At 39.1% G+C, this 26217-nt stretch overlaps 2 protein-coding genes across 2 annotated transcripts in view; both read left to right on the top strand.

Moving 5' to 3' along the window:
- The window catches only part of gcn1 (GCN1 activator of EIF2AK4), a 66054-nt gene extending 55060 nt beyond the window's left edge, over window positions 1–10994 (top strand). Inside the window, exons 51-58 of the mRNA XM_079827347.1 lie at window positions 1575–1805; window positions 1893–2086; window positions 2212–2326; window positions 5088–5184; window positions 5298–5446; window positions 6110–6220; window positions 6573–6794; window positions 10379–10994. Coding sequence (XP_079683473.1) covers window positions 1575–1805; window positions 1893–2086; window positions 2212–2326; window positions 5088–5184; window positions 5298–5446; window positions 6110–6220; window positions 6573–6794; window positions 10379–10504 — 1245 coding nt within the window. The 3' untranslated portion in view covers window positions 10505–10994. The remainder of the gene's footprint in view (window positions 1–1574; window positions 1806–1892; window positions 2087–2211; window positions 2327–5087; window positions 5185–5297; window positions 5447–6109; window positions 6221–6572; window positions 6795–10378) is intronic.
- A 4153-nt stretch (window positions 10995–15147) lies between these two features.
- The window catches only part of rab35b (RAB35, member RAS oncogene family b), a 761740-nt gene continuing 750670 nt past the window's right edge, over window positions 15148–26217 (top strand). Inside the window, exons 1-2 of the mRNA XM_079826491.1 lie at window positions 15148–15411; window positions 25214–25264. Coding sequence (XP_079682617.1) covers window positions 15360–15411; window positions 25214–25264 — 103 coding nt within the window. The 5' untranslated portion in view covers window positions 15148–15359. The remainder of the gene's footprint in view (window positions 15412–25213; window positions 25265–26217) is intronic.

Genomic DNA, 26217 nt, shown 5'->3' with positions numbered 1-26217 from the left:
CTTAAACCGCTCCATCGAGTTCGGTAATCAACTGTCAGGTCTGTTACCAAGCAACCAGCAATGCGCAAACTGCTTCTCAGGTAAATCTAAAATCAAAATGGAGAAACAACGGCGTGCTTTTAATTCCAGTGCGGCAGAAATTTTAATTTTGATAAACTCCGTTGAAAAGTTAAAGCCTGTTTTATAAATCGCCTTTTTTCAAAGGCGTTAGTCACTTCAAGAATGAACTGGCATAAAGTTGGTTTGACGTTAATTAGACGTTCGATATGCGCAAATTTAGGGACTGTCTATAAAGTTACATATACGACATTGGTACCTACACATTTCTAACTTCAATAGCATTCGAACGGAATGACTTACAGTATCAAAACCAACTGTAAAGTGTTCATCTAGGTGTCCGCTATGATGCAAACATTTTACATATTCTGTTCAAATGCTGTTGAAGTTAGAAATGTGTAGGTACCAATGTCGTATGTAACTTTAGAGACGGTCCTTAAATTTGCGAATATCTAACGTCCAGCGTCAAACTTTATGCCAGTGAAGAACGACCGGTAATGCTCCGTGATGGCTTGTAATGTTGGTTGTAATTCGTCAACTAACTGCAGAATCATGTGTCGTGGGAGTCTGTAATTATTTACAAGCATTTTATTATCAAAGCACAGCACATCCTCTGGGTCCTCCAAAAGTATCTCCACCATTAAACTTCGCTGCTCTTCATCTTATATAATTAATAAATGTAACACTCTCTCGAAAAAGGCTTTTGTACTGTGATTTTTACCGTTGGATTTCAAAAAGGTTTGAAGCTAGGACACCAGTGGGGTTGTCCTAAAGTTGAGACAGCTTTTAGGATTTTTTTGTCCAGTTAGGATGCTTCTGTAATACCCGTTTCCTATCCATAGTTAAGATTATGCATTATGCATTTAAGAACTGTCATTCTGTAATAGCCTTTGTCATAAATGCGGGCCTAACTGAAATTGCCATGGTTACCAAACCGATAAGATAGGATTCTAAAGTTAAGATGTTTCTGTAATACGCCCCCAGGGCTGTAAAATAAAGTGCTTCCCAAATTAGAATAAAAGTGCAAAAAAACAATTGTTACAACTGAATGCCACTCACTGAGTTAAACATAGTGATGTCATTTGATAACACTCTAACAAACTACTACATATTGCACACACTTATATATATACTATTTTTAAAGGTTGTTGTAGTACTAGCATACTGGAGTATGTATAATATGAAAGAGCATTGCTATTGTTAACTAAAACTATTAAAACCATTTGCATTAATTGAAATAAAGTTTCTAATCTAATACTTATAAGTTACATTTGAAGTGCTAAAGTTTATTGAATAAAAAGTAAAAATGTCAATCACAATTGCAAGTTTAAATCTCGCAATTCCATTGCAGAAAAAAAGCTTCCTTAAAAATGACTAAAACGGTAATAAAAAAGCTTTAAAAAGCACAGAACAAAATGACTAAACTATAATGAAAAACTCAGTTCATTGAAAATATTATAATAGTATATAAATATGATATGTTGTATGCTCTCTACTCAACATATGTTTTTCTTCAGGGAGTGACGTGCATTCTCCCCGTGCTGAGGGAAGGCGTGCTGACAGGAAGTCCGGAGCAGAAGGAGGAGGCGGCTCGTGCATTGGGAGGAGTCATTAAACTGACATCAGCGGAGGCGCTCCGGCCCTCTGTGGTCAACATCACTGGACCGCTCATCCGTATCCTAGGAGACCGCTTCGCTTGGACTGTGAAAACCGCTCTGCTCGAGACTCTCACTCTACTGCTGGCCAAAGTCAGTGTCCATCATGCCTCTGTCCTTATGATGATGCAGAGCCTTCGTTCACACTCATAATTACTGTGTCTTCTCTGTGCCGTGCAGGTGGGCATCGCTCTGAAACCCTTCCTGCCGCAGCTCCAGACCACCTTCCTCAAGGCTCTTCAGGACTCCAGCCGGGCGGTGAGGCTGCGGGCGGCAGAGGCTCTGGGTCAGCTGGTCGCCATACACTCTAAAGTAGATCCACTGTTCACCGAACAGCTGGCGGCCATACGCAACGCAGAGGACTCTGGAGTCAGGTAGGATGAAAACGGCCTGTTACAGCATAACAATTGCTAATACTCTACTGTTACATGTTAATGTTTATCAAGTGTAAAACCGTTGTTTGTGCTTGTCCGTCACTCTGTTATTGTTCATGCTGCAGGGAGACCATGCTACAGGCCCTACGCTTCGTCATCCAGGGTGCAGGGGCAAAGGTCGACCCCAGTATCAGGAAGAACATCACCACCACACTGCTGGGCATGTTGGGACATGATGAGGTACAGCAAGTATTGCTTTTGTTTTTTGTGAGTCCAGCAGGGGGTGCTCACCCTGTGGTCTGTGCGGGTCCTGGCCAAATTTGCCCATTGGCCTCTGTCCATCATGGCCTCCTAATCATCCCCCTATCCTGATTGGCTTCATCACTCTGTCTCCTCTCCACCAATCAGCTGGTGTGTGGTGGGCGTTCTGGCGCAATATGGCTGCGGTCGCATCATCCAGGTGGTGCTGCACATTGGTGGTGGTTGAGGAGATCCCCCCCTTCTATATGTAAAGCGCTTTGACTAGAAAAGCGCTATATAAATGTAACATTATTATTATTATGTTTTACTTGAGAGTTTATAAAATCATTTAAAAAAAGCCTAATTTGTTAAAGGGTTAGTTCACCTAAAATTTTAATTATGCCATCATTTAGTCGCCCATAAGCCATCCTAGGTGTATATGACTTTAAAAAAAATTCAGACGAACACAAAGTTATAATAAATAATTACTCCCAGATTTATTAATGGAATTGAATAACAAGTTTTTGAAGGCCAAAAAAGTGCATCTATCATTATAAAAGTGCTCCACACAGCTCCGGGGGTTAATAAAGGTTTCTTAAAGGGTCAGTCTCGACAAGTCGAGCCACGAACGCTGTGCTAAGCTGCGATAATTCCTATCGACCAGCTCACTTAGCACAGCGTTCGTGGCTCGACTCGTCGAGACTGTTTTCCAAGATGGCTCCTGTCTGTATACGCGTAATGTACTGTCTTTATAAATTATCTTCTTATTAAACTGTTTGTACACTTACAAAGTTCTCAATGCTTCGGTTTGCATGTAGGGACCCTCATTATGCTACCGTGTTAGTGTGAGGCTATTTTGAGCCTTGTTAGTGGTATTAACTAGCGATTTAATTTGACTTACTCTGTGCCCCATTAACTCGCGTTATAAGCTAATCTGATTTTAGAGATAAAACGATTTTCATGAAACCGCATCCCAGAGAACGATCTACTCTGTAACCATGTGTTAATTACCCCTAGGTTCATTTTTCACCGGAGTTGTCCTTTAAAGGGAAAGTTCACCCAAAAACGATTTTTTTATGTTTATCTGCTTACCCCCAGGGCATCCAAGATGTAGGTGTCTTTGTTTCTTCAGTTGAACACAAATTAAGAGTTTTAACTCCAACCGTTGCAGTGTGATAGTCGTATAATGCATGTCAATGGGGATATTTTAGAGTATGAGAGCAATGAGAGTAAAAACTCATAGACATACGAATCCTTATTAAACCATGCGGCTCGTGGCGACACATTGATGTCTTAAGACACGAAACGATCAGTTTCTGTGAGAAACCCAACAGTATTTGTTATTTTTTTACCTCTTATCAGACGAATGTCATCTAGTATTCCTAGCGCCATAACTTCTGGCGAATAAGGTCAAAATACTGGTGCGATCAAAGATATATATACGTAGATGCCTCATTCGACCGATCCGCGCAGACACTAATGAGGAATCTATGTATATATCTATGATCGCGCCGGTATTTTGCATGTATTTTGACCTTATTCGCCTGAAGTGATGGCGCGGGGACGGCTGATGCGGAGCCATAGAAAAAAATTAAATAACATTTTCTTACACAAACGCATCGATTCGCTTCAGAAGGCCTTTATTAACACCCAGGAGCCGCGCGGAGCACGTTATTTGATGGACAGATGTATTTTTTTTATGGACTTCAAAAACAGAGCAACTATTACTGCTACTATAATGCTTGGATTAGCCAGAAAATTTTTAATATAACTCAGATTTTATTCGTCTGAAAGAAGAATGTCATAAACACCTCGGATGACTTGAGGGTGAGTAAATCATGGGCTAATTTTAATTTTTAGGTGAACTAACCCTTTAAACGAATTGAAAATATCCATATTTAAAAATTTGAAGCCCAGATAAGTGCATCCATCCATTATAAAAGTAATCCACACGGCTCCAGGGGTTAATGAAGGCCGTCTGAAGCAAAGCCATTAGTTTGTGTAAGAAAAATATCCATGTGAAAAACATGGTGGAAAACCACAATACTAAATGGTATTTAGCTGTGATATTGTCATGCGTTTTTGTTTACAACAAAATAAGCTAATTGCACAAAATATGATAGCATTGTAATATAACAATACGATACATTTTACAGTGGCTTCATAGATTAATTAATCATTTGAAAAAAAGCAAAACACACCTGATGCTCATTCCTTGTTCTTCATTTTCTAATGTAAAGAGTAAATACAACTTCCCAGGAGGACTTGGACACAGCAATAGACACCACTTTTTTGATCTTAAAATCTATTAGTAAATGTTAAGATTAACATTAATAAGATTAATAAATGCTGTAGAAGTATTGTTCATCGTTAGGTCATAACTAATGTGGTTAATTAATTATTAAAAAATTAAACCTTACTGTACAGTGTTACCAATAATATTAACTTTTAAGTTTGTTTTAGTAAATGTTGAAATTGACATTAACTAAGATTAATAAATTATTTAATGATGGTAACTAATGTTAATAAGTGGAACCTTTAGTTTTTACCTAATAAGTTTTTACCTAAATAAAAAAAATTCATATTTAAATATATATGCATTTATGAATGTTGTTATTATATGATTATTTACTTAATCTTTTTTTTTTTACACTTAAATACATGAGAATGTGAATGCATGTGTTTTTGTCTTTATAAGAGTATCTAACACAGGATGTGGTTCTGAGAGTGTCAGTGTAGCCTTACCTCTGTGTGTGTGTAGGATGCCACAAGAATGGCCTCTGCAGGCTGTGTTGGTGAACTCTGTGCCTTCCTGTCAGAAGAGGAGCTCAAGAGTGTCTTACAGCAGCATGTCCTCGGTAAGATCACACACATCTCCTGCACAGTCTTCCTGGTAGTAATTTGGGATGCGTTGAGTCAAGAAAAGCACTGTAATCCAGATCATATTGACCTTCTGTTTCTGTCTCTGTAGCGGATGTGTCTGGTGTGGACTGGATGGTGCGTCATGGCCGCAGTTTGGCTCTGGCTATCGCGGTGAAGTCCGCTCCTGATCAGCTGTGTACGGATGAATACAGCTCCTCTGTGCTGGAGGCCGTCTTATCTAGTGCCACCGCAGACAGAGTAAGAGCCGCTGTAAAATCAGCATAAAGTCATTCTGGCCAAAAACACATTTTATAATCTGTTTAGGGCAACGGTCAAAAGTAGTGGTCAACCAATATTGTTATTTTGATGGCCGATGGCGATATCTTAGAGAGCAGGGTGGCCAATGGCCGATATAAAGCCACACACACTTTATATGTATTAGAATTAATATTTAATAAACTAGAAATAAATCTGAATTTAAAAAAAATACATCTCTAAATTGGCAAAGTTTTGATTATGTAACCATATTGCACTATTTTTCACAAATAAAGAAATAAAAAATAAAAAAAAGGAATTAAAAAGGAAGTAAACACTGTCACCAACAGGTAATCTTGTAAGTTTGTGTGCACTGAATCATATATTTTTTCAAATAAAGACAAGGTATCACTCATTTTACACACCACACAGTGAAAATGACGTGAATATGTCATAGTGGGCAACTGAATATAGCACCATCAAAATAAAAGTCCCGCTTCCATAACATCGGCTAAACAGAGAAGCTTATATCGACTACTAGTCAAAACTCTTGAATATTCAAACATTTGTTCATTGCTTGAACCTCACAAATGTTGCTAAATCCACGGTCGACGTGTATCTTTGGTGCAGATGTGTAATTATCTTCGATGTCTGTGTGTTCTGCAGATCCCCATCTCCTGCAGCGGCATCAGGGCCATGGGTTACCTGATCAGACACCAGCTCCGCACTGGAGGAACAGAGGCCGTATCGCCACGCGTCATCACACAGTTCGTCAAGGTGAGTCTGACACCAACATACCCAGAGATAAACCGCCTGCGGGTGTTGTGGGCCATGATAAAATTTGCATGTTACACTGCATACTACTTTTGTTGGTAACACCACTAAAAATACAACTGTTCATGTTTGCTCAGATTCATTGAATAGTATGAACATTAAATGTGAGCTTTTGATTTTAATCATGTGTTAGTAAATGTTGTCATTTGAAAGCTGTTATATTCCATACAGGAAATGCACACTTTCTACAGTATACATGCTACGTTCTGCTTTTTGTAAAGATGCTTCTTAGTATGCCATTACGAACATACACAAACACACATCAGAAATTACTCTGCCGTGGCTCCTCCCACAGTCTTTGCAGAACCAGTCGAGCGACATTCGTCTGGTGACGGAGCGCGTGCTGTGGTGGGTGTGTAAGGAGGCGGAGACTCCCGCTCTAGAGCCCAATCTGGTCAAACCGGTCATCAAGGCCCTGCTGGACAACACCAAGGACAAGAACACCAGCGTCCGAGCCCAGAGCGAACACACCCTCGTCAGCCTGCTGCGACTGCGCCAGGGAGAGGAGGGCATGCAGGTCAGCCAATGCTCACACACGCATTCTTTCTTCCTTGGAAAAGCAGTCACATTTACTTTAGACATTAAAGAAGAAGTTAATTATTCAGCTCGAGTCAATGTTGATTCAATTCAGTTCTATGACGGTGTCAATTATGAAACATTCGAGTCATCTACAAAGCAGCTCTGCAGAAGACAGTAGTGCCATTATTAGGGCTGCCACTAACAACTTTTATATCGATTAATCTATCAACTAATTTATCGATTTATCTATCGTCTAATTTATCACAATAATTTTCAACAATTTTACTTAAAAACATTTTAATTTATCTTGCAGCTTTGGCCTTCAGTAGTGTACTATAAAAAAGTATAAATGTAAACAAGCCCTTGAAAAAATGTAAAACTAAAAGAGTAAAAATGTAAAAAGGTACAAATTTGTAAACCAACATAACAAAAAAAGAGAAAATCAGCAAATAATTTTTATATATAATAGTGTTGTCACGATACCAAAATTATGACTTTGATACGATACCAGACTAAAATACCTCAATACCGACAAGTTACTGAATCGATACCACGGCAAAAAACTGTAAAAGTAATTGAATAATATGACAGAACTTACTATTCATTGTTTTAGGGTTAAATTAACCCTAAAAACTCACTTGGTCGACATGTTCCTGCCCTGCTTCACACAGAATATTAGGTCCGGCCCTTTAAGAGCTGCACGGACCAAATTCATTGTAACACCCGATTTCTCATTCAACTCTGTATACGTTCACTAAAGATATATCCGACTGTGTTTACCTGAATACTCGCCAGGATGTGCATTTTTACATATTTTTTACCATTCCAACCCAATAATCCGCGAAACTGGCGACGCGATCTGTCTGAGTCAAAGGCATGTGCGCCACACTTTTCTGTCTTTTCTTTTTCCTGAACTGCGCGTATATATTTGACTGTTCTGCTTCCATTGTTTAGTGAACAGTGGAAGCAGAGCTCGCACACACACACACACACGTCCTCACTCCTGCTGTCACACATCAACGCAGAATTAAGAAATACTGCTCTTATTAGAGTGCTGTCATTTTTAAAGTACCGGTACTAATACCGTTTCATATCATACCCAACTTACCCAGTCGACTAAAAATATTGACGTCGACTAATTAACAGCGTCGACGCAGTCAATTGTATCAACCAATCGCGACAGGCCTTGACATTATGAATGAAAATGCTGCCTTCAAATGTTAATCTGGAGCCCTGTAAATGTAAAATAAATTGTAGGAAGAAATTGTAATTTCTTTTAAACGTTGCTAGTAAAAAAAATGTGGAGCCCTGATAGTGAAGGTCCCTTTATGCCCGGTTGTTAAACAACATCGTTGACTAATGGGGAAAGTTTCCATGCAAATGGTTGGAGGATAAGGAGTTGGAACCAAGGCTGAGGGGAAATAACCGTGAGGCGTACTGCCCTGTGTTGGAAGATGATTAGCATAGCCTCGATGGGGATCAACGCTGTCCGGTCCCACATGTGCTAGCCACAAAGCCACTATGGGATGCAAAATGTAGGTCTCTATCGCACATTTCTCTGCCCCATCATCGTCTCTACCAACTAGCCATTCTCTTGTGCTTCGTTCCCACCTTTCTGAATAATGTTGCATTGATAGAGTTGTCACAAACTAAGACTGTTCAGTTGTGCTATCTTTCAATCGATGTATAGTAAATGTAAGTTAAAGTGTCGCCGATGTAACCGGTTAAAACTTGAAGTCTTAAAATGTATGGAAAGAGCTCCATGATTCCTGTATATACCCTGTTACAGTATTGTGTTGCCCCCTTAAAAAAGTAACTAATTCCATTACTTCTGCATTACTTTTCTCACCTGACTGAGCTCGCTCTATTCCAGGCCGTGCAGGGGTTTTTTTTGCAAGTGTATGCAGTAATACATTAAACAACATTTCACTTTATTATTAGGGCTGTCACAATTCCTCAATTAAATTTGAGTACTCGATCTGAGAAGAAAAACTCGATTGCAATTTACCTGTGTCGAGTAACTGGCAAAATAACTGGCGCATTCCACGGACGAGAATCCATCAACCGCTTTATTAGACCGTTTCAAATGTATTAAAACCTTTTAAAAACCACACTTCTGCATAGATAGTGCTATTGTGAATTCACAAAGGCTGTGAGTCAGTTAAATAAATATATGCCCTGTGGGTTTAATATTATATTCACTTTAATTATTTACATGCATCTCATCACGGCTCTTTTACAGTAAATTCTGCTCCACATGGACTGCTATCATTCATGCGTGAAGCGCGTCTCAAACTCCATCTCTGCATATGCTGTGAGTTTGGGTTGCTTATAACATTCATCTGGGAACGCAATGTGCGCCATTTCATCAGATTTGTAAGGTAAATCATTGATAAACCTACGCCAACACAGGAGAATACATCAGCATGTTTCTAAATATGCCAACCACGATCCCATTTAAACCCAATATGTCCACATATTATTGTTCAAGAAATTACAGTGGCATTTCTAACATAAAGAAGTGGCCAAATATTAAAGATTAAGTGAACATTTGAGTTAAATGTCGTTTGGCCAAAATTAAATAAGGGTTTGATCTGCTGTAAAGTGTAACAACAACATCACCAGTTCATGCTGGCGCCCTCTGCAGGCATTTGTTATAATATAAACAATCATCTTACAACGTGTCCTAACTACATGTGATGCAACGGCACGCGATAAAAGGCATCTTTTCCATGTTAATTAGAGTTTTGTCCTAACCAGCCAACAACAACACAAAACATAATCTCAGGAAATGTTTGTGCTTTATTTAATGTTAAAAGCGTGTAATGTGACTTTGAATATCATTTAGTGCTCAGCTCTGTAACGTAGTTGTAATAAAAGCAACAGTGGATAATTCACCTCACATCTTGAAATGAAACAAATGGAAACAAGAGCGTTCAAACTGTGAACAAACAAGTGTATTCTTTGACAAAGATTGTTTTAGTGACTCAGTATGTATTTTAGTAATGTTTAAATGGTGTAATATTTGTGAATTTGATGATGTACTTCTCCATTTCCATAAAACCATATGACTACTTGCTTTTGGTACTTTATTTGAACCAAACGTTATTGCCTCATTGTTATTATATATGTATTTTAATGGCTATTTGTTTACTTATTGCCACCTCGATTTATCATCCAAATAATCGACCGATTACTTGATTACCAAAATTATCGGTAGTGGCAGCCCTAATTATTATATTCTGACCACATTATGGAGAAGATCATTTAAATTCAGCAGTTTTTAAGCAAGTGAAACTGAAAAGTATTTACGTTACTTTATTCGTTACATCAAAAAAGTAATCCGATTACTTAATGTGTGTTGTTTTTAATGTGTGACCGACCCCCTCCAATACTGGTCATTATCCAGCTCAATTCAGATCAAGTTTTGTTCTCATCGAGTGTCAGTGCAGTCAAATCTAATTCTATGCTAATAATATTACCGAATATTAAGCGTCTTTTAACCTCTGACCAAACAAACCAAAGGCGACCAATCACAGCGCAGCAATTCAACTGACGTTTGCCTGTGTGATTTGGTTTCAGAGCATCAGTGCCATCCTGGACTCGGCCAGCAACGAGCTGCTGTCAGAATGTCACCGCAGATCCTTGAAGAAGATCTCCGGCCTCCCCGACTCCAACGAAGAGATCGACGACACCATCCTCACATGATCCACAGCTCCGGCCCTGCTCGGGATCGTTGTAGCCGCTGATGTTCTCAGAGATCCTGCATCACACTCTCCTCACGCTAGCTTCCCCTGTCCTCATCATGGGAAAGTATTTATTGAGCCGAGCCCCTAAAGTCATCATCTAAAATTGACGTTTTCCTTAATTGGCTGGTAGTTTGTAAATGTGCTTAATTTTTTTGGTTTTCTTCTGAGGGATGGAGTATTAATTTGTGCCAATTCTTTGCAAACGTTGATGTTTTGATTCCCTTTTTTATTTAGTTTTGATGGTGAGCAGTTTCTCGCTGTGTCCGGCTGTTGTAAACGTGTGTGTGCGTGTGTGTGAGAGAGAGAGAGAGAGATGTGTGAGCCGTTAACAGCCTAAAGGATGTGATGCTGATTTTTCCAGTTAGCGCTGTGTCCACTAATAAAGGTTGTATGAAAAAAATAGAAAATGAAAACCTTGATTTAATAAACGGTTTGACTTAAAGAATGAATCTTAGTTTGTTTTAATGTTAACCATTTCATGCACAATAACACAAGATTAAAACTCCACTGAAGTCTCATTTTCAAGAGAACTCACCCACATGATTCTGGTCTGTGCTTTTACAGTTCAAGTAATGGAGCCATGGAATATGAATGCATATTAGGGTTGTGTATCGTTCGAATTTTAACAATTCGGATTCTTATTGATTCCTAATTTTCATTCCAATAAGGTAAAAAAAACTTGGATATCATTCACATGTCATGTCACATGTCACATGTCACAATCATTCATTGGCCTAATGGTTAGAGAGTCGGACTTTTAACCCAAAGGTTGTGGGTTCGAGTCTCAGGTCCAGCAGGAGTTGTCGGTGGGGGGAGTGAATAACCAGCGCACTCCTCCACCCTCAATACCACGACTGAGGAGAGACCCTTGAGCAAGGCACCAAACCCCCAACTGCTCTCCGGGCACCGCAGTAATATGGCTGCCCACTGCTCCGGGTGTGTGTGTTCCCTGCTGTGTGTGTGCACTTGGATGGGTTAAATGCAGAGCACAAATTCAGGTCACTTCCACTTTTTTTCACTTTCACTTTTATTCTGTCGTATTGCAAAACATTTAATTGTAGCTGAATACCATGAACAAAAACACAAGGATTTAAAAATACCATGGCAAAAACTACTAGCCTACACTGTAAACTTGAATAAGTTGGCAAAACTACAAAAAAAAACGAGGTGATCATTTCATCAAATTTAAGAAATGTAAAGTTTAAGCAGAACTTACTGAGTTTTATTTTGCACATTTTAATTGCTCAACTTGAAATATCTGAGTAAGCTAATTCAGACATTAAACTTAAAATGACCATGTAATTTCAACTTAAATATTTGTAGTCGTGGAAACTAGCTTTAACTAGCTAATTCAGTAAATGCTAACTTGCTAATTGGTTACAGAATGTTTTGATAGCATTAGCATAGCATATAAAAACAATGAAACAATTCAGATGACTTAACATGTAAGAAAAAGAACGTTCTAAATACTAGTTAATGTAATTGAACTGATTTGTTTAATTTGAGTTGCCTCTACTCAAACAAATTATTTTGAGCGTTAGGGGTGAACACTCTGAATTAAAAAATTAGCAATTCCACAAATAAATGCAAACAAAAGAGTGAATACACTGTAAACCTGAATAAGTTGTCTAAACTCAAAAAAATTGAGGCAGTCCAGGTGATGTAAAAGAAAACGTGATTCATCAGACATGGGGCCTATACCATGAAACCGGTTTAGCTGGCTAGCCAGAAATGTTTAAGCTTAGTTTGTGCTAATACTGGGTTTTAGGTACCATTAAAGTGGTTTGGCTTTTAGCAGTGTTCATCTCCATAGTAACTTACGCTCCACGGCTAACCTGCTCCAGGGCAGGTTATGTTCTGGATAAGAGATCTCAAACTGAAATTGGACCAATCAACTGTGAGCAAAGTGACACACCTCTGATGCAATAAAGTCACTCCCCCTGTTTCTACTCCAAATTAAAGGTCACTACATAGCAAATGGCTATTAAAGACTAAAGTGTCTGGCTTTTAGCAATGCTTATTTATAATAATAGTAATTTTGAATGATTTAGATATCATTTATGTAATTATTATACCCGTAATCAATTACACATGTATCATTTTAGTTAATCAATCATTAAAAGGCACTTAGTTGAAATTAATATAATTAGCCTATACAAAGGTCATACAAATAAGCTTTAAAATCAATACACAAAGCTATAAAAAAATTACTACATTACTCAATTCTCTATATATCAACTAAACCAACTTCATAACATTTACTTCCATTGACGTAGTGAATATTTTCTTTAAGTTGTACTCTTTTATAGACAGCTCTTTTCTTCTTGCTGTGTAAATGTGTTTAAATTCTTAATATTTTTCAATCATGTAATATTCTGTAGAAGAGAGAAATCAATCTCACTGCTTCTCTCGCGAGAAGTGAATCTCAGTTTCACTGATCCACAGCGTGTGATTGGCTGTTCACTACTGATGTCACAGCTAAACTTCTAAACTCAGGATCAAAGCCTGAGTTGACAGAGAAAGCGGATGATCAGCATCATGGGACCAACAAAGCCTGAATAGATTGGTTTGGTTTTGTCAACTCGAAACTAATCCTGTAACCCTGAGTTTGTTAAACTACCATCATGGTACAGGCCCCAGGCCACCTTCATCCGTTGCTCCGTGGTCCAGTTCTGATGCTCACATGCCACTGTTGGGGCTTTCGGCGGTGGACAGGGGTCAGCATGGGTACTCTGACTGGTACACAACAACACAACAAAATGATGCACTGTGTATTCTGACACCTTTCTATCAGAACCAGCATTAACTTCAAGATCGAGTTGAGCTCCAGTAGCTCGTCTGTTTGATCGGACCACACGGGCCAGCCTTCGCTCCCCACGTGCATCAGTAAGCCGCACATGACCCTGTGGCCGGTTCCCCACTGTTCCTTCCTTGGAGCACTTTTGATAGAGACTGACCACTGCAGACCGGGAACACCCCACAAGAGCTGCAGTTTTGGAGATGATCTGACCCAGTCGTCTAGCCATCACAATTTGGCCCTTGTCAAACTCACTCAAATCCTTACGCTTGCCCATTTTTCCTGCTTCTAACACATCAACTCTGAGGACAAAGTGTTCACTTGCTGCCTAATATATCCCACCCACTAACAGAAAAATGTTTACATACAGTCCACAAGACAAATAAATAGCTCAAATATGCAGAAGATGCTGGAAAACTGAAGAATGTGCAGGATCTGGAGGATTTTTCTGATGAACAATTCAATTAAAATTTCAATTCAATTCAAATTTATTTGTAGGCTATAGCGCTTTTCACAATACACATTGTTTCAAAGCAGCTTTACAGAAAGTGCATTTCATAAATGTACATTGAAAAATGTTAGAAAGAGAATGTTAAAGCAAAATCTTATAAAAAGTTAATCAATCATGTATTAATTTAGGCCATAACAACGCTGGCGTTGAGTCGTCTCTTCACAGGCGTCGAGTCGTCTCATCACAGGCGTCGAGTCGTCTCATCACAGGCGTCGAGTCGTCTCATCACAGGTGTTGGGGCATCTGAAGTCTCCATGAGAGGCTGGATACAAACTGGAGCTGACGAACTAGTTACCTCGGGACTAGTGTCCCGAGATAACAACAGAAAAGCAGATGGGAAATAATTAGCATAGCTGCTGTTCAGAATATTAATGCGTTTGATCCGATTTAACTGTAGTATAAAAGGTAATTATAATGAACACTGGACGGTTAAACTGATCAGGACAAACAGTGGACTCATGAACGACCATCACAAACACACACACACACACACACACACACACACACACACACACACACACACACACACACACACACACACACACACACACACACACACACAGCCGTGGATCATCAGGGAACGACACACAGTATTGAGAATCAATGGTTCATAAACTTTTGAACGGGTCATTTTAATAAATTCGGCTATTTTTTCGTCTTCGGCACTATATGTAAACATCTTTTATGTAAAATATCTTATTCGGGACCGTACTAAATAAAAAATAATGCATTTTGTATGATCTCTCTTATTGTGTTAAAATTATTCACATTTTCACGTTTTCTTGCTACTGTATATATAACACCCTTTTAATAATTACCCATTAAAACGTTCAAACGGCACATTGTCAGGGTGTGACTTAAAATCTCTGAATTTGCTGCATTACATTTCAGTGACATTAACATGTTAAGGTTGGGTGGTAAAGCTTCAACATTTTGCATTAATGACTATAGAATACAAATATACATATATTACAATTTATATAAGTGTCCGTCATAAATAACGATGCTAGAAATAGGAGTGACCTCAAGAAAAAACGTGAAAAATATTTATAACAAGGAATAAAGTATATTTGTGTAGAAAATGTTAATGTTTTATTATTATTTTTTTACATCCTTACTTAATATAAAAAATTAAAAATGATTTTTTTATATCTTATTTGTCATTGACCTATTTAATGTAATGAGCGCGACACCATTGGCATCTTTTGATCCTTTGTATCGCTACGCGGGCTTGTTGACGCCTGTTACGTCATGTGGCGTCGGCGCGCTCTGATTGGTCCGTAGCCGCGCTGGTGCAGCAGGAGGAAGCGCCGTTTCCGGTAATGAGCGACTGACTGCTGACACCGCCAAACCCCGACGACAAACCCGCTGCTTTTGGCTTCTATCGGGGTGAAATTGTCCGTTCTTATCCGGGCGGGACGTCAGACGGGTTCCAGCCAAGCGTTCGGCTGGAGAGAGGCGTGAAGCTGAAGTGAAGGCGCGGGGTTTGAGCCACACTCCACCGGCATGGCCCGCGACTACGATCACCTCTTCAAACTGCTGATCATCGGTGACAGCGGTAAGAGACGCCGCGGATGCGCGACGGGAAGCGGGCCGGGGCGAGGCTCTGTGCGGGTTTGAGTGTCTCGTATTAAAGCCGTGAGGTCCGACAGGCTCTGAATGACCGCGGGGCTGATTTAATGGGCAGATGAGCGTGTTTGTGTCGTTGTGCTGCGGCTTTATGAGCTGATCGGGCTGATAACCGCAGACAGGCCGGAGATCCACAGTCTGATCTCCTCAGTCCTGCTCTGGCATCATTTATTCAGTACCAGAACAGAAGTGCATTGATTTAACTGACCCCAGACAGCTTTTGAAGTCTCACTTGATGTGTCTGAATGTAGTTGCATTAGATAACACAACATCAGAGACACTTTACAATCAAAACATTGGTTTAAAATGATACACTAATCGAAAATGAATATGGTATGGTGGCACTTTCTGGAACATGATAGTGAATGTGGTTCTCTACACACTGAGAACTGATTTCACACCAGAGTAATGAAGAAAGCTGAAGTTATTCAGACATCATAAAGGGGTGTCTCTTAAAAATCTGAATAGTTGAAGTGTTTGCAATGACAGAAAATCCTAGCTTTGTTTGTGATGTGTTTTATTGCTCTGTCACTTGTGGTTGAAGTAGATCTAGTGTTTGTTTCAAGTCTTTGCACAAAAGCAAAGGCGAGTGTGTCCTGGTTAAAAACCAGCAGCAACACCTCACAGTTTTTGTGGTTTGAGTTTGTGCACCTTCTTGTGTGACGCAGACGACAGAGCGCAATCAAGTTTGGATGAGCTGTATGTTATTAGTATTATAGGCCTATATATTTATTTGCATTAGTTCATGCATTCACTGGGAATTGAACCCATGACCTTGACGTTGCTATGCCCTACTCACACACACACACACACACGTTCAAAAGTTTGGGGTCAGTAAGATTTTTAAATGTTTTTGAAAGAAGTCTCTTCTGCTCACAAAGGCTACATTTATCAAGAAATCATAAGAGATTTTGCAAGAAAATGTTGGGGGTAACGCATTACAAGTAACAGTTATGTAATCGGATTACTTTTTAAAGTAATGCATTACTTTTACGATAAAAAAATCCGAGTTAAGGCCCGTTCACCCCAAGAGTGATGACTATAAAGATAATATAGTTAAAAATCGTTCTCAATATTAAAGGATAGCGGCGTTCACACCACAGCGATAACGATATAGAGAAACAATGTCATTGGAATCACTTTCAGAATGATTTTATCCAGCTGATGAATGATAAAAACATTGTCAGCCAACCAGAATCCATCCTGCTGTGGCATCTAGTGGTGAGGTTGTGAATTGCACCCCCCCCCCCCTCCCTTTCGGAGCACATAGAGAAGCTACGGTGGTCGACACAGGACAAAAATGTCGTCGTCTGAGAGAGCACCACACCACTGAAAACAGTTATGTATGTTGTATTGCATTTCTGTCAATAGATCCTCATTAAAAACGAAACACTGAACCTTTAAAGTGACTTAAAGAATAAAATGTTTTAGAATATATTAGGGATGAAACGGTATGGAAATTTCACATCACAATTATAGTGACCCAAATTATCACGGTTATCAATATTATCATGGTTTTCTTCAAATGAGATGAAATTGTTCAAAAAGAACATGCACACACTGAAAACATTTCAACAAGTATTATATTTGAAAATTAACAAACAAACAAATAAATAAAGCAGCTCTATGCACTTTTTTAAGCTAGATTCTATTCTGTGGGATTTCCTTCCTTATAATGGCCGTCGTCAATAGCAACGCATAAATAATAATATTGTGGTGTAAATATAATCTCTTATCTCTGTAAATATATTCTCAAGCAATACTCATCAGTGGTCTATCAGCTATGATGCATTTAAATCTAGCATATTTTGTGTAAGTAAGTATTTTGACAGTTTATTTTATTAAATATCAAAAATCCAAAAGGTGTGCATCATACCTGACACCTAGATGAACACTTTACAGATGGTTTTATGACTAAGTAATTCTCTTCAAATGCTATTGAAGTTAGAAACGTGTATATCAATGTTGTAACTTTAGAGACGGTCCCTAAATTCGTCAGCTTTATGCCAGTTATACAGGGAGTGCAGAATTATTAGGCACGTTGATTTTCTGATTATATTTTTTTTCCAGGCACATTTGACCAATTCCAAACCACAGTAATCCTAATAACTACTATTGATTTAGTATTTAATTTTTTTACTGCTTTTTTATAGGCTTTAAAGGTTTTATAGGTTGAGAGTGACTCTTGAAGGACCAGCACCACATCCTCTAGTACCACTGTTTGAAGAATTCATCTTCCAGAATCTGGCAGTACATTTTGGGAGTTCATTTTAGTCCATCCTGAAGTCCGTTTTGCAGAGATGGACTAAAAATGAACTCCCAAAAACGTACTGCCAGATTCTGGAAGATGAATTCTTCAAACAGTGGTACTAGAGGATGTGGTGCTGGTCCTGCAAGAGTCACTCTCAACCTATCTGTCCATAAAGCCTATAAAAAACCTTCTTCATGTATTTTACAACACTTCAGCTTGTGATTCTTATCTAGTGGGGGTCATTTTTTAGGATTCTTTACCTAACTGAAGTCTCTGAGATCCTGACACCTTGCACTTCTGGAGACTCCAGGTAGGTTGCAGCTCTGGAAAATGGTGGCGCTGGAGACTAAAGGCTTCCTGATGGTTTCACCATTAATTCTTCACCTTAATTCTTAATTCTTTTGCGGTTAACAGGTGTCTTTTCTCTGCCACATGTTTTTGTCAGATCCTGCTGACCCAACGAGCATTTCACTGTCCAATGGTCATGCCTTAACTGCAATGTCTAGTATTGCATTAGTATTGCATCCTTCTCATGGGCATTTAATACTTTTTGACTTTTCAGTCTGAGTTAAATCTCTTTTTTGGCTCAATTTATCTGTAAAAGAAAACATGCCTAATAATTCTGCACACCTGAATATAAGGTGATTTTCATTTCCAGCCTTCATGAACAATTATATATCACTTATACATTATTAAATACTAAATCAATAGTAGTTATTTGGATTACTGTGGTTTGGAATTGGTCAAATGTGCCTGGAAAAAAAATATGATCAGAAAATCAACGTGCCTAATAATTCTGCACTCCCTGTATCAGAGGCCCTGAGGTTCTGCTGTGTTTGTTTGAAACTATTTTCGCTGCTGAAATAGAACAAAAACAGTCAACCACTTTATGATGAATGAATCTCCTGCGTACATTGCACATTTTGAGTGAGTGAGAGCGCGCTCTGAACAAAACTCCGACTAATCTGAACGCCTCTGATTATTAGAAACACGTGTGGTTGGTTATAATGCGCAACGCGATTATAACAGATGGCTTTTGAGAAGACTATAAGTTCAACCGCCAAAGAGGCTAGTGTGAGTGGTAGTAATACCAGACGTAGTTTTGGTATTGAGGTCAAAGTCCACTTGCCTTGCAGATTTGACGCGTTTCCCCCTATCACAGCGATTTTCTTCTGGCATGTTCTGCAGACAGGGTGACCATCTTCGATTAAGTTTCTCTCAGGACTTTTGTAAAGGCCAAAATATGACCACGCCTCAGATTTGGTCCTTTTAGAAGGCTGAACAATCGCCCCACTTGCGCGCTGCGCCTGCAACAGACTGACGCTGACTGGACAGGATTAACCGCGAGTTTTCAAAATCGTGATAATCACGCGCGGTTTTAATGATAGTTCATTTTGAAACGATTTTACTAACCGTCAGTACATTTTATCGTGGTTTATCGTGAAACCGGTAATCGTTACGTCCCTAGAATAAACCCGAACAATATCGTTCACTGGACACTAATATAGTTATCTTTATAGTTCTTGTTCTTGATGTGAATGACCGCTCCCCTATCCCCATGATGAGAGAAATCTGGAGTAAGTGCAGAGGCTTTGTGCGCGGTGAAAGCATGATGGTTATTGTAGTTCTTCTAGACTAATGTGAGCAGGCGTTTACTCATTTCACTTGCACAAAAACAGATTCGGTATTCATCAAAGTGCATAAAAACAGTGAAATGCAAACTCAGAATATTGCTCAAACTTGCAATTATTTAATGTTAAATAACACAAATTCACTTTGTATTTAATCTTATTTTACTACCCAATGTCTTTGCTGCTGACCTTCGATGATCCAATTCAACCATACAAATAAGCAAAAATAGACTTTAGCTAAACTTCACATTTAATTGCGATCTAGAATGGCAGAACAGCTGAGGTTTGTTTGAGCTGCGCCCTCTACTGTAGGGGTGCACCGATCCGACTTTTTCAGTCCCGATACCGATACCGATGCCTGGGCTTTGTGTATCTGTCGATACCCGATACCGATCCGATACTATTGTTGAATTAATAATAAACTGTATATCTTCCACCTTATACCTTCCTTGAAGAGACTAAAGGCACCAGACTTTACTAACTAAAAATAACTAAGACAAAATAACAGATGTATGTAAAGTGTTGAATTCTTATTTATTTAAAAAACAATTGTGCATTCAAATCTAAAATAGAATGTAATCAAACTTCTTTAAATAAATAAAATGTAGCAGTGGAAACAAAAAACAGTGTATTGGTCAAACATACAATAGTAATCTGATAGTTACCAAACATTTTTTACACTACAGATAATTGTTTTGGTAAATAATCATATCAATATTAAAAAGTAGCATTCCAAATTAACAAATAGTCTTAATTTTCTGCCATATGCAATTTAATAAAAATGATCAGCTAGCTAATAACAACTTTGTTCTGGTTTCACCTCACTCCAGTCTAAATGATTGTAGGCTAGGCCTATTTATTTTACTACACATTGTCAACAGAAATAAGCTGAAATAGGCTACTGTTGATAATTAAAAATAATTCTTACTACCCACTCTTGCTTAATTGGGTAAGCACACTTGTGTTCTCATTTCAGATGCGTTCTGAGTAAATTAATAAACTGATTCATGAGTTCAGTGTTGGACAGATCAGTTGTTCTAATCTAACCAGTCGTTAAAATGATTCGGTTCAAAGGAGTCATTAGGTCGCGAATCGGACATTAGCAGACGCGTTGTGTGCGAATCCCGTCTGTTAGAACATCGCGAAAGATGTCAACACACAGAAAACACTTCATAACTGAATATGATTTGTCTCCCGTTTATTGAAAGTATGCTTTATGTCAGCTGGTCAGAGAAGAGTGAACATTTTTTGAGCGCAATGCACACCCAGCGGTAATTCAAGGACACAATTGTCCGAATGTGTCACGTGCAACATGGTTTCGGTCTTCCGACCTTTAGATTTGGAATTGGATTAATATGTGAAATATGAGAGAGCTAACGCTGATTATTTTGAAGACCCAGAGAGCGCGCGCGGGGGAGGAGCTCTCTGGTCGGTCTCTCTCAGTCACAAGCGCAGCATCTATTCCACATACAATAACTCGTCAAATTAGGCTTTGGCGGCCATCAAAAAATGTTCAATGCAGGAAAGACCCTGACTTTGCAGTAATACCACCTCCCCTCGAAACATTTAAGTTACTTTGCAGACATTGCAAACAGCCGACGAACTAGTTGGCGTGGCAAGCGTGAAATATCTCCTCCACACCGACTCTCTGGCTCGCTCCATGTTGCTTCTAGCATGCGACACACACGTGAAGCTGACGAATGACGTAGGTTCTGCTGCGACGGAAAAAAAACACCTGGATCGGCTTGTGGATCTGTTCATTTTTCCGATCCCCGATCCAGCTATTTTGTCAGTATCGCGGCCGATATCCGATCCTAATATCGGATCGGTGCACCCCTACTCTACTGTACAGTAGAGTTTGCGTTTCACTTTGCATTTGCACTTTTGGTATATAAAGGGCCTATACATTTGCCAAAAATAGAACTTTTAGGTTTTTTTTTGTTATTATAAAAAAGCCTGGCTAGGCCTGTCCTTTTTGTTGGGGGATATATTGTCCCAGAAATAATTGCGATAAGCAATTAAAGGGTTAGTTCACCCAAAAATGAAAATTAGCCCATGATTTATTCACCCGGTGGTCTGTGGTACGCAAGTCGCTTACGCTAAAAGAGTGACCCCTTGACACATGCGTATTGACTAGAGGTCGACCGATTCATCGGTTTTGCCGATTAATCGGCACGATAGCTGATTGGTGGAACAATCGGTTATCGGCAAAAATCCACACCGATAGTTTTTCCGGGTTTCGTCCGTTGCTGGAGCGGCTGAGACGGGTGCGCTGCCATTACACAGTACAAGCGCTCCGAGAAGGGCCTGCTGCCATTATATAGCACGAGAGCGACCTCTAGAGGCCAAATAAAAACTCACTGGCACCTTGGTTACATTCACACATGAGGCGGCGCTGCATGGAGGAGAGAGCTTGACACATCAGATGCGTGTTTAAAACAACAGTGAAACGGTATGGATACAGAACACTACAGTACTTGTTTCCAAATCATTATAAAGTAATTAATTTCCTGACTAGATGCTGCATTAACAGATAGAGAACAGCAGTGTATATGTTTGTCGTTGAGGCTGAGAGAACGCTAACATTAGCGCTACCTCAAGCAGTTAAATCAATGTGATAAAAACACACAAGTCAGACCTAAATGTTGCATACCGGTATATACAATTATTGATGTGAGAACCAAACTGAATCGACATGCTGCCAACAGAAACATAAACAAAGCAGAAGCGCATTCGTTTTTTATTAGATAATCGCCTCCTAAAAAAGCAGACTGTTTGGATTGATATATGCTACAATAACACTACAATAATGCCATTTGTAACATTAAGTAAGGTTAATAAATGCTGTGGAAGTATTGTTCGTTGTTAGTATGTTAATTTCAACATTAAATTGAGTTAGAATTTTTGTTTTTATTTGTTAACCTTGGTTAATGCATTATGAACTAACATGAATGAACAAGGTACAATGGTATTGCTCATATTAGTACATGCTGTAAAAATGTATTCATAATGCTTATAGTTCATGTAAGCTAATACATCCTTGTTGCACAGGGACTTGCATTGTATTACCTATGAAATGTACATGCAGGTTTCTAGGTTATAGGTAAAGAAATTTGGCCTGTAATATTTTAATGTTTAAATTATTTTCTAAAGAATTAGTTTACTTAACTTCTCGTTTTAATATTCATCTTTTTATGTTTTTAACTTAGCACATTTTCATGGATCAGTACTGTTTTTTTTTATTTCTTGATATAAAGTTCAGCACTGTTTTACTTATGTTTTTTTATCCAGTATCCATTTTTAAAAAAACTCAGTCGATTAATCGGTTATCGACAAGTGCGGTCCAACCTAGTTATCGGTATCGGTAAAATCCACTATCGGTCGACCTCTAGTATTGACAAACGCAGAAGCACAGAGGACAGAGAAAAACAAAAACAAAACGTAGCATCGGTGGTTACTCTTTTAGCGACTTACTACCGCTGACCACCTGAAGGTAGTTATTTTAGTCTATAAAGTTTTAAATATGGATATTTTTCTTACACAAACGCATCACTTCGCTTCAGAAGGCCTTTATTAACCCCCGGAGCCGTGTGGAGCAGATATATGATGGAGAGATGCACTTTTATGGACTTAATAAACGAAAACAACCATTCACTGCCATTTTAAAGCTTGGAAGAGCCAGGACATTTTTAATATGACTCTGATTGTATTCGTCTGAAAGAAGAATGTCATATACATCTAGGATGACTTGAGGGCGAGTAAATCATGGGCTAATTTTCTTTTCTTTTTTTTTGGGTGAACTATCCCTTTAACACTAGCTGTGAGCGTACACCATTTTGCGCTGTGACGTTTATATATGTACCAGAACAGTGGATTTGAATTTATTCTTCCAAACTGTCTGTAGTTCTCAGGAAAACACTAACGCCTTAAATAACATTTTCTTTTCGCCTGTCGAGGTCCTGCTTTCGCCTCCTGCACGGAGAGCAGATGAGATGAGTGCGATCAGCAAAATGCAAATATAATGGGCAATATATCGCGTCACTAAAAATGATCGAGGTCATTTGGGGTGGGCGATATAGCCTCAAAGTTATACCGCGATATTTCAAGAATATTTGCGATAATGATATTTATGACGATATAGAAAATAAATATATGGAACATTTTATTGGTGATTGCAATCAAATGTAAGCAAAGTGAAAAAGTAGCCTTGGTACAAGTTGGCAGTGTTTTCCCTGGAAATCTTGAGTAAAAGTATAAACATAAATCAACATTTTAATGTAACAATAACTAAGTAATTTATGCCATGGTCTGTCTGAATACTCGAGTCTGATTGGTTGGAAGGCGTGCTATAAAATCGTTTAATGGACAGATAATTCCAAGTCAGTTGAATCACAGTTCTATATTAATGCGCTGTTTTCATTTAAGCGCACACACAGGCCTATGTCACTCCCATACAGAGCACAGAGATCGTGCTGCATGCGCGCACACACACACACACACACACACACACACAAACATTCATGAGCACAGACACTTGTTATCAACGCCGCCCTGCAACTTTTAGTCATAAATAGCTTCGCTACTGGATCACTACATTATATTTCTCAGGCACGATGGGGTTACATCGCTATTTTTAAATAATAATCGCACTGATAATTAATTCAAATAAATGCTATAATGAAAGTATTCATTAAAAAAAAAACTAACCCCGAACTTTTGAACAGTAGTGTATATAAGCATGTTGTGTGTGTATATATACATACTGTGTGTGTGTGTGTGTACACCATTGGGGGTGTAGGTTTTGTTTTTTCACTTACTCAGGAACATCTTACTGTCTTTACTGTCTTATGTTTTAATACTGACAATTTGTCCCTGCTAACCACAGTTGTCCATACATTAGATGAATGATGGACGCTGGCACTGACCCGTCCGCTGCTGACGGTACAGTACATGGACACACAGGCCTTAGTGTTTCAGTGTCCTGTCTTCTGAGGGCTTTTATTTGGCCTTTGGTTCAGATCTGAGCCCTAATGAAGGGACTGAATGATATTCTGCATATCTGTGGTGTGTGTGTGAAGAGAGAATATCTGCTGTGTTCATTCATAGAGGCTCTCCGTTTTGGCACGGAGTTGTGTAATATATCACATGTTCGGTTTAACCCTGAAATCATATGTTAGATTATGCGGTCTTTTTGAGAGACCTGGTTGTCCACGGCAAGTAAGTCCTGTGTTCAATTGTGTGATGTGCTCCATCATTAAACAAGTTAATCATGCACAAGATAACACAAGTTCTTCTACAGTAATCTGTGTTTTTATCCAAGTGAATCGGATGCCGTTCTATAGTCCTTCACCAAATAAAGCCTGCAAACTCTTATCCTGTGTGTTTGTCAGGAGAGGATGTTTGTTGGTTGATCTTCCTTTCTGAGAGTCCGCGGTTGGCTGTAGTCTCATAAACGCCCGGTTCATATTCCACAGAAAAATCTCACTGATACGGCCGGCTGCAATCTGACTGTTTTGACATGACCTCCAATCCCATGAGAGCCGAAGAAAGTGACACGGGTCGTTTTGCAGACCGTCTCAAATTCCTGTCCAAATGTACAATAATCTGCAGTGTGGATTAGATGCGGGTGGTCCTATCATCATTTGTGAAAAGGTGAAAATGCAAGCTGTGGATCTGAAAGCGATGTGAGAAACCACATGTGAACTTTGATGGCGAGCGGGTGTTAGTCTGGAAGTTTTGTGTCTGGTTAGCCGGAGCCAGTGTTTATCATATTCATCTGAAATCTGCTGCATCATATGTTGCATAATTTTTCCTCATTCTGTCATTTTTGTTTGTTGTTCCCATTCCAGGTGTTGGAAAGAGCAGTCTTCTGCTGCGTTTTGCAGACAACACTTTTTCAGGTAAGATGCTTTAAAGTGCCCCTGCTATTTTAAAGGCTCTTAATTTAGTTTAGCTGTCTCCTACAACAGGTTTGCATCAAAGGTCAAAAAACATAATATACATTTTTCAATGATTCTCAAAAGACTTGATGGATGAATCATTCTCTCGAAATCCCTCCTTTCCGAGGGCTACTCTGCTCTGATTGGCCAGACGACCCAGTCTGTTGTGATTGGTCTACCACGTACAGCGCGAATCGGAAACAAAAAACACATTTCCATAAGCTTCAGCTCCATCCAGAGGCTTCCGAAAGCTCAGCTCAGCGATTGTACACACTGCAAAGACAGTCGATTTGACCATATCAATCCATGATGATACATTAGAAATAGTTCTTCAACCCGAATCTCCATTGCAAGGACGATTCTCAGTGATGCGCTCCTCATTTTGAGGTTTATTATGAGATGTTGCAGCTGTAATTCCTCTCCATCAGCATTAACAAGAGTACGTCCATCATCAAACCCATGTGTGTGTTTCTCATTTATTGCGGTGCACATGTGGGAATTGTATCTATAACAGCGCATACGTTAGCCGATCACTAGCGTGAATGACTGAGGAAACATTAAAGGTCCCATGGCATGGCATTTTTCTATTATTTTATAGTGTTTTCTGAGGTGTACTTATATTATTAGTATGATTTTTACATCATGAAATGTCATAATTTAGAAATAAAAGGCATTTTTTCTATACTGCTGTTTGCCCTGTTGTTGAATGCCCTGCTTCAAGAGGCGTGTCTGCTGTGAGACTTCAGTAAAAACGCCCACTGTTGTGATTGGCTGACATCTTTGCATTTTAAATGAGCGGAGGGGGCGTGGTTTAACGAGGCACGAGCAGGCACGAGTCTGCCAGAGAGACGGATGGACCTGTGTTCACTTCTCATCAGTTCTCTCAGCATGTCTCAGTTCAGGGTGAACTGTTG

This window comes from Gobio gobio, assembly GCF_949357685.1.
Source record: "Gobio gobio genome assembly, chromosome: 10".
In the NCBI taxonomy this organism is placed as follows: domain Eukaryota; kingdom Metazoa; phylum Chordata; class Actinopteri; order Cypriniformes; family Gobionidae; genus Gobio; species Gobio gobio.
This window is presented reverse-complemented; position numbering and strand designations above follow the sequence as displayed.